The sequence below is a fragment of the Priapulus caudatus genome, unplaced genomic scaffold (assembly GCF_000485595.1).
Source record: "Priapulus caudatus unplaced genomic scaffold, Priapulus_caudatus-5.0.1 Scaffold2898, whole genome shotgun sequence".
NCBI lineage: Eukaryota > Metazoa > Priapulida > Priapulimorpha > Priapulimorphida > Priapulidae > Priapulus > Priapulus caudatus.
In genome coordinates, this window is record NW_014579959.1 from 5738 (window position 1) to 14811 (window position 9074).

Genomic DNA, 9074 nt, shown 5'->3' on the forward strand with positions numbered 1-9074 from the left:
TGATCTATTAATATTATATATATATGTGTGTGTGCGTGCGTGCGTGCGTGCGTGCGTGCGTACGTGAGTTTATATATATATATATATTATATAACGTTCATCTAGGACTTATATAGCTCCAAGAAACGGTGTTGCTAGGGTTAGAAGATCTCGGTCGGACAATCGGTCGCACAGCCTGGTCGGGCTATAGGACTTGTAGCAAGAGCTAATAATACCTAGAGTGTACAACGGAAACACGGGAAAATAGTGCTATTTTACGACATGATTATTTTACCTTGCCTGCGAGTCTAGAATAATTTTATGGTATTGCATTAAGCAGAATTCTTTGCTCTCTAAAACAAGACCAACCGCTTGTCAATACGATACTCCTAGGCTGAGATATTGGCTCGTAAACTTCCCCTCCCACAGGCCTCATGGCGCCTCGAATCCACATCAGTCAGCATCCTTCGCGCCGCTAAGGTTGCTTCGTGAGAGTTCGGTTTTTCCGCGATAACTTTATGAATGAACGGCGTTTCGGTTATCATAAGTGACTTTCAGGGGCATCGCCTATGCCCTTATCTCCCATTATCTTTCCTAGCATGGCTAATGCCTGTCATGATGGAGCCGGCAATGTTTTCTAAATTAAGTCTACAACGCAGCTCAGTTACTATATGGTGTAGTAAGAGTACCAAATTTGGGCATGTGACATCAATTATCAGCTCTCCAAGCGGTGACGGAAACCGATAGCCAAAATGCTTAGAGGCGAGTAGGATGCTGACTGATGTGGATTCGAGGCGCCGTGAGGCCTGTGGGATGGGAAGTTTACGAGCCAATATCTCAGCCTAGGAGTATCGTATTAACAAGCGGCTGGTCTTGTTTTAGAGAGCAAAGAATCCTGCTTATAATGCAATACCATAAAATTATTCTAGACTCGCAGGCAAAGTAGAATAATCATGTCGTGAAATAGCACAATTTTCCCGTTTTTCCGTTGTACACTCTAGATATTATTAGCTCTTGCTTATAGTACTTAAGGCCTATTTACACGATGCGTCCTAGACGTATGTCCTAGAAGTACGTCTAGGACGTACGTCCAAAAGCACTATGTATGACAATGCAAATGTATGACCCTTGCGATATCTGATGCACAGGTCGGATGTTATAATTTCTTCCGACATTGCGTTTGCATTGTCATACACGGTGTACGTCCTAGACGTACGTCCAAAACGCACCGTGTATGACATTGACAATGCAAATGTATGACCCTTGCGATATCGGATGCACAGGCTGGAAGTTCTAATTTCTTCCGACATTGCGTTTGCATTGTCATACACGGTGTACGTCCTAGACGTACGTCTAGGACGCATCATGTAAATAGGCCTTTAGGCATCAGAAAAATGTATTACTAGGAGTAGCACAAGTACATTTTGCGAGTGTCTCTTAGAGTTGAACTTGGCATCAATCATTTTTAAGCCACAGTAGTTGCAATAAGAACTGCTTTGAACTGCTTCTCATCAATAGAACTGTATTCTAATGTCAACTGTGAAAACTACAGAACTGTGAGGAAAGTTATGAAGACCCAGAAACTGGCTTCATGGTGATGACACGGTTTGCTCACTACATACGTGGATATTGCTGCGGAGATGCGTGCAGACATGTGAGTAGAATTATAGTGTTTACGTGATTATAAAAAGCAATTTGTCACGAAGCTAATCTTATTGGTGAATTGAATGGTATTCATCCTGTCAGTTTTAGTGCATTTTTGTATATATTACGTGAAATGTGCATGTGAACATAAAATGTTGTCGGTAAATATTGCTTTATACATGAACAGACTCATTCTTTAGATTTTAAATTCTTATCCTTTATTTGGTATGCACTTTCACGACTCGAATTTGACCATATCAGTGGCAGTAGGTGCTGTGCAATTTATTAATGTATTGATAAATATAAAAGATTTACAATTTGTAAGTATATTCTGGTAATTTTCAAACGTTTTTGATTCCAGTGTCCATTTGCCCATATGAACGTTCTGCCCAATCGGAAAACGAAATTATTCAACACAGCTTTTTACAAATGATGAAATTGTTAGTCATATATGTAGGTATTCAGAAATCACAATATTTTGAAGTATGTTTTTTTATTTGGCATTAGGAAAGCAATGCAATGTGCGTTGTTCCATCAAAGAAAATTTGTGGTGTTCTATTGTCTTGCATTTAGATTCAATTGTAACCCGGAAAAACACTACATATGGGACAAGTTATTCTGAAGTTTCTGTTAGCATGACATGTTTGATAAATCTGAGATAGGTCAGCAGTGATTAATAACATCTGAACACTCTCACTGTTTATTTCCTTATCAGTATTTAAGCTTATTGACCATGGCATCAAAATAATGGTGATTAGTTATAAAAAATGATCTGTAGCATACTTAGAAATACCCATTTAATTTTTGATTAAATATGAGTATTTATTTATTCAATATTATATATACATTTTGTAGAAATACATTGTTATCAAAAGTTGCATTGTAAAATAAATAAATTACGTATATAATTCTAATCTATTTGTCTCATTGGAAAAATTTCAAGACAACTTTCAGCATTGAAACACAGTCCATTAATGGGATTTAAATTTAGGAAGAGTTGCAACAACATGTTTTCTTCCCGATTTCATTCTGTTCAAATAAATTCCGTTTTTTGTTTTTGGGGCAATAATTGAGAAACTTTGTTATTTATGTATAAGACTCAAGTAACATGCCATGCTAGTACGTAACTAGTGAACTGTCGATTGTGTTTGGTGCGCTCCACACTTTCCGTGTCGTTTCATACTGTTTGGTGGACTAGCGTAATAAGTGCATGATCACAGCGCGTAGGCATGCAGACGCACGCACGCACATACACTGCACAGTGACCCAGTTAAATCATCGTGACAGCGTCAATAGCCTTGCGTGGTGGTTGCCACGACTACACTCTCGTGTTGCTCTCACGATGGCGCAGCGCTGGTGACATCACGGGCTTGCGTCATCTGCGTGGTGTGTGTCTGGGTATGATGGCTTGTCGCCTCTGTCTGTTCTCTGAGCAGCATTTGCTGGCTTCCGGTGTCGCGAACTCTTCTGGTGCGCACGGAGACCAGCGAGCTGGGAGTAAGCACTCCTGCATACATGGCATTTATATGGCCGCTCACCTATGACAGCCAGATAGAGGGAGAAATAGATAGTTTAAGAGGGTTATAGACACGAAGTTGAATGTCTGGCGGGGTTGTGAGAGCAATTCTGCGTGCGGATGCTTCTTGCTCTTCTTGTTTGTCATCAGGGCCGTAGCCTCTGGGGGGCAAGGGGGCAGCTGCCCCCCTAGATTTTGGAGCAAAATTAAAAAGTAAGCTTAGCTAATAATGGTAGATAACCCAAACGTGATTTTTTTGGTCACTTGCCTATGAAAGCCTTGTCTCAGACCCACCACTACCACACTATATGGACGTTGTTCAAGATCTGCGCCCATTGCTCATCATTACACAGTTGAGTCAGCCTACGGCCCTGGTCATCTAGAAAATTCTTATGACGTATTCCTTATCAGTGTATCGGCCACATTTTTCTGGGGCACCTACGATTGTGCGTGCTTACCTGTGTGCAGACGGACGTGGTTGCGTAGAGTGGACGATTGGCTGAAGCTGCGGTGACAGTATTGACAGAGGAATGGTTTCTCCAGTGTGTGAATGCGCATGTGCGAACGAAGGTTGCTCTTAGAGTTGAAGCCTCGCCTACAGACGGTGCACTGTAGCTTACATACGGGCAGCATCTGTTTCACTGTAATATAGCAAGTGAGGCATCTTGAATTTTGAAACCACATTCATGAAGACAGAAGTGCGTAATACTAAAGAGAATGTCCTGTATAATTTTAGAAGTAACATAAGTATTCATTTCTATCTTATTCGTGGTGATATTATGTTCTTCTGGTTAAGGGGGTATAAAGTGTGCTGTAGGATAGTGCAGGCTCCCGCAGATATTAATTATACCGCCTTACACTAGCCGCCTCACATAAGCAATCACCATAAACAACACACCTCATCGCTCCAAGTGATACATAATAATAGAACGCCGCAGGTAATCACTATACACAACGCCCCTTATAGCATCCGAGTACACTAATGACTCGAGGGCCGATCTGTGATGGTTAGTCCCCTTATACCCCCTTCCCCCAGGTAGGGACTCGGGCCTTGTCCCCAGGTAGGGACTCGGGCCTTTTCCTTTCAGCCGCATAGTCGAGTTTTTCCGAGCTCGTGATCTTCCCTTGTTTTGCCACACCTATTCCTTCCATAAGCCTAAGTTCCACCCCCTTCCCTTAGCCGAGTTACGTCGCGATCTACATTGTAAGGTACGATGGTTATTTGCATTCGGTTATATGACACGCGGCGCGAGTGTTACGACTTGGAGACATCTGTTTAGTATCGTAGGATTGTGTTTGATTAGACTGAAATAGACGCACGAAGAGTAGTCTTCATAATACTGTGTTTCTGTTATCTATCGACGCAACCTGACACTACCTTTAAAACGGGTGCCACTACCTCACCTACTAAACCGAGAACCTGGAAAGGGGAAGCTGAGTGGCTTCCTTAGAGTGCTCTAGGAAAATGCAATGGTAGATTCATTCCAGCGGGTCCAGGAAATTCAGAATACCACTACTCTTCTTTGACTGCACGTCTGATTTGTACAGTGTATCAGTATGGCAGTAACTTGTCTCAGTTGAGACAGAACGAAGTCCTTCTAAATAACAGGTGTATCGTTTGTATTCCATTAAATTGCAACCGTAGTTCTCTTTAAAACACTCTAGGATCATGTAATATTTCCACCCTTTCCACTTCGCATTTGCTGGACCGCACTCTCCAGAATTCTTTGATATGGTCCTTACATGTACATGATTTCCGAATGCTATTTTCAGTTGACTCCAGTAGGTGTCTGTCTGTTTTTTTCAGATAATTCCGGATATTCGTTTAATTTTGTTATAGAGTGTAATACAGTGAGACAAGTTTATTTTGCCCTTAGCCATTACCCCTTATGTCATTTTTCCGTTTGGTTGAACAATACCCGAGGCACTACCATTGCAAACTCACAGAAAAAGAACTTAGCTCTTTAATACCTGTACAGGCTGGTCTGGTCACTTCCTCGGCCATCAGGTGACCGCTCCGCCTGTAGTTTGCATCGTCCAGCATTCCAAAGAAGAGCAGATAACGGCTGCCATACCATATGAGCAGCTCCTGGTCGGGCGGTATTGGCTGTGAGAAGATGAGCGAAACCTCATTAAGCATGCGCATCTAACCTGTATAATACGGCCATTATATTCCACTCTGCTCCATATGGATCTAAACACCCTCTACTAACGTCATGATCTAATAACCACATAGGAAATATTCTTGACATGAACATATAGATCAGCGCTGGAGATTGCAAAGGAGCTACATTGCAATGGTGCAGTAGTCATTATCACTAACACAGATCATGAGTAGTCGTTTAGGAGAAAGATGCTTCGCTCTGAGAGAATCTGTGATTAATACTTCACACTAGGGCTTCATGAGTGTGGACTACAGGTAGTGGTTTCATGCTTATCATCATTTAGGAGAAAGATGCTTCGCTCTGAGAGAATCTGTGCTATTTCACACTAGGGCCTGATGACAGGTAGTGGTTTCGTGTTTATCTTCGGCAGCCGAGAGCAGTACTGCATGATGGGAGTAATGACGCGACGTTTGCTGGTACCTTCGTTGTCCTGTAGAAGAGCTCATTGCCTGACTGCACCAGCTCCAGGTTCTGTTCGTCTTGTTGCCGCGCGCAGCGTACGTAGGAGAGCCAGGTACGCCATGGTGGCTCACTAGCATCGACAACGTGGCTCACACTTCCTTCTGTGTCTAACACCTGCAGGATATAACCAGCAAATGTGTGCGAGCGTACTAAACCTAACGCGATGAACATGTCATGTGCGTTTTCTTGCATCGGTTTGCGATCACATCGAACGTCATTGCTACGAAACCCGACCGAACCACCAAGTAGAAATTGAAATACGTGGCAATCAATCTTTTCTGGTTATAGACAAACACAGAACACAGTGTACACGTTGTTTACATTGTATAGATATATTTATGCTAACACAAACGGCCTTGTAGTGCTATATAAATTTTCCTAACGTATCTAAACGTGCACTCTAGTTTGCATGCGAATGGTGTACTAATTTTTACAACTATTTATATTGTTATTAGCCATGCGATCGATCTGGAATCTCTCATGGCACCTTCCACGTGAAAACTTTCACCCACAGGAGTTTGGCATGATTATGTGGTTCTTGATACTAATTTGATACCTCATACTCATAGACACGATAATAGACACGTCGTGCTGTGGGGGAAAGAAGAACAAATGAAGAGGTACGACAAATACTGAAATAGCTGGAGTAAGAGACATTAAGTTGTAATGCAAAGTAGATGGTATGGGCATGTGGTTAGGAAGAGAGATGAGGAGCCGGTGAGAGGAAGAAGGACGAGAGGACGACAGAGCATTAGATGGAGTGGAGGCGGAGATGAGAAGGTTGGGAGTAACGGAGGACGATACGGCCGATAGAGAGGAAGGTGTAGAAGAATCATCAACAGGGAGGTCAGCCCCTAGCTGACGTCTCAGCGTGGACTATCCGCGAAAGACTACGACAAAGAAGAAGCTGTGGGGGCAGATTACTAGATGGTAGAGGAAGATGTGGCATTACTCACATTTTCACTGTTTCAGGGAAGGGTGTCCCCTTCGCATTTAAATTGCAGGTTGCACCGCATATTGGTTAAGTGGGTTCAGGGTCGTTTATACGCAGGAAAAAGACTGGATAAGTCTAACGCGACTGCCTGCTGTAGGTGGACGCGCTCTGATTGGCTACAATTGGATTGAATTAGGTTAAAGCAAGGATATACACAACCTGTGTATATCTATGGTTAAAGGTTTGCAATTTTTATTTTGGGGGCGATCCTGATTGCACCACCTTTCACAGGGACATGAGGCATAGTTTGTAAAACGTTAAGAGCAGTTCAGCCACCCATCGAGTTATGTTACATAAAAAGAGATGCTTCTCTTTTTATCTAACATAACCGGATGGGTGGCTGAACTGCTCTTAACGTTTTACAAACTATGCCTCATGTCCCTGTGCCACCTTTAAGGTCCATCAAATTATTTAACTCCTCACCTCCCACATCCACGGGTTGTGTTTGGAAAAATCAATCTGGTCGACATGCCGTCGCTGTCCGCAGAATGGACCGATGGTGACACCCTCTCGTATCCACAGCGACGCGTACACTCCGTAACTGCTTGCGCTGACTGTAGATGGCGCCAAATGCACTCCAGGCGGCACAGACGACAGCACTACTGTAAACAGAGGGCACCACTGTATAACAACCACCGACACCTATCACCCGAAATGCTTTGCATGGTAGTGTGTGTGGGTGTGTATGTGTGCATGCGTGCGTGCGTGGGTGAGTGCGTGTGTGTGTGTGTGTGTGTTTGCGCGCGCACGTGTGTGTATGTTTGCTCGAGCGTGTAGGTGTGTGTATGCGCGCGCGTGTGTGTGTGTGTATGTGCGCGCGCGCGCGCGTGTGTGTGTGTGTGTGTGTGTATGCGCGCGCGCGTGTGTGTGTGTATGCGCGTGTGTGTGCGCGCATGTGTGTGTCTCAGTATATGCGCGTGTGCGCGTGTCTCAGTAGGCCTATATGCGTGTGTGCGCGTGTCTCAGTATATGCGCGTGTGCGCGTGCCTCTATATATTTGTGTGTGTGGGCGCGCGCACGTGTGTCTCAGTATATGCGTGTGTGCGCGTGTCTCAGTATATGCGCGTGTGCGCGTGTCTCAGTATATGCGTGTGTGCGCGTGTCTCAGTATATGCGTGTGTGCGCGTGTCTCAGTATATGCATGTGTGTGTGCGTGTGTCTCAGTATATGTATGCGTGTGTGCGCGTGTCTCAGTATATTTGTGTGTGTGCGCGTGTCTCAGTATATTTGTGTGTGGGCGCGTGTCTCTGTATATATATGCGTGTGTGCGCGTGTCTCGGTATATGCGTGTGTGCGCGTGTCTCGGTATATGCGTGTGTGCGCGTGTCTCAGTATATGCGTGTGTGCGCGTGTCTCAGTATATATGCGGGTGTGGCTCACACCATGGTGAGTGTAGGTACAATGCTGCGGTCTCGATCAGGCGGCTGGTAAAGCCGAACTACGCTCGGAAGGATTTCCTGCAGATATGACAGACGACAGCTGATCCTAATAGCAGGCGACAAAAGCCGCGGCTGGTACGACAATAATCACTCCTTAGATTCTGTCCGGAGACGCCATAATGCTGCGTTTATAACTGTGGCCCAGCTCTAGTTTCGCCTTATAGCCAGTAATACAGGAAGATGCAGGAATGATGCGAAGGTCCTTTAAAATGGAGATCGTTGCGACGGAGAGAAAAATAAGTGTATGCTGGATGCACGCTGCAGTATTATGTGGAGACAAAGCTACGGCCAACATAATAGCCGGCGACAAAGCCGTGAGTAGGACTAGCCCAGCTCCGTAAGTCGTCGAAAATCTACGCTCCGCCCCCTGTAGGTTTAGCCGCGTATTGAGATCGTTGGTGTCAGTCTAGCGAACGCGCACAATGTCGTCGATGTGCGTGTGTCGGCGCACGTGTAGCGCTCGCGTACGCGAACAGCGGGAGATGTGTGTAACACACCTACTCTACGGGAATTGCCGCAGATAAATACTAGGTAGAGAGGGCCATTTTAAAATTACACTGTAAGTAAGAGAGCGCCCCGTTTTGAGAACGCAGACCTGCGTGTTTTTTTACTCCGGTCTATTACACTGCCAGCTTATACTTGTGACTTTAGCTTGTCTCTATGATTTTAACTAAAGGTCTACTATACTCGCTTAGCTTTTATGATTATCTATTTTTTTCCTAGCATTGCCGCTATCTTTATAGTAAGTATTTGTCTTTGTCTTTCTATACTATCATCTGTCTACTATAAAGCTTCAATTTTCATCTGGGAATGTTACTCTAGCAAATCTGTTACTTCAGGGCACGCCTCTAGTAGAGCATACGCGTGTATATATA

At 44.2% G+C, this 9074-nt stretch overlaps 1 protein-coding gene across 1 annotated transcript; it reads right to left on the reverse strand.

The window, feature by feature from the left end:
* Nucleotides 1–1990: 1990 nt before the first annotated feature.
* Nucleotides 1991–7362, reverse strand: LOC106819150 (PR domain zinc finger protein 12-like; the record flags this gene model as incomplete). Its single annotated transcript, XM_014823806.1, has 5 exons — nucleotides 1991–3161; nucleotides 3598–3780; nucleotides 5111–5246; nucleotides 5725–5880; nucleotides 7184–7362. Coding segments are annotated over 5 exons (830 nt in total), but the record flags the coding sequence as incomplete, so codon positions are not given.
* Between the last annotated feature and the right edge of the window lie 1712 nt (nucleotides 7363–9074).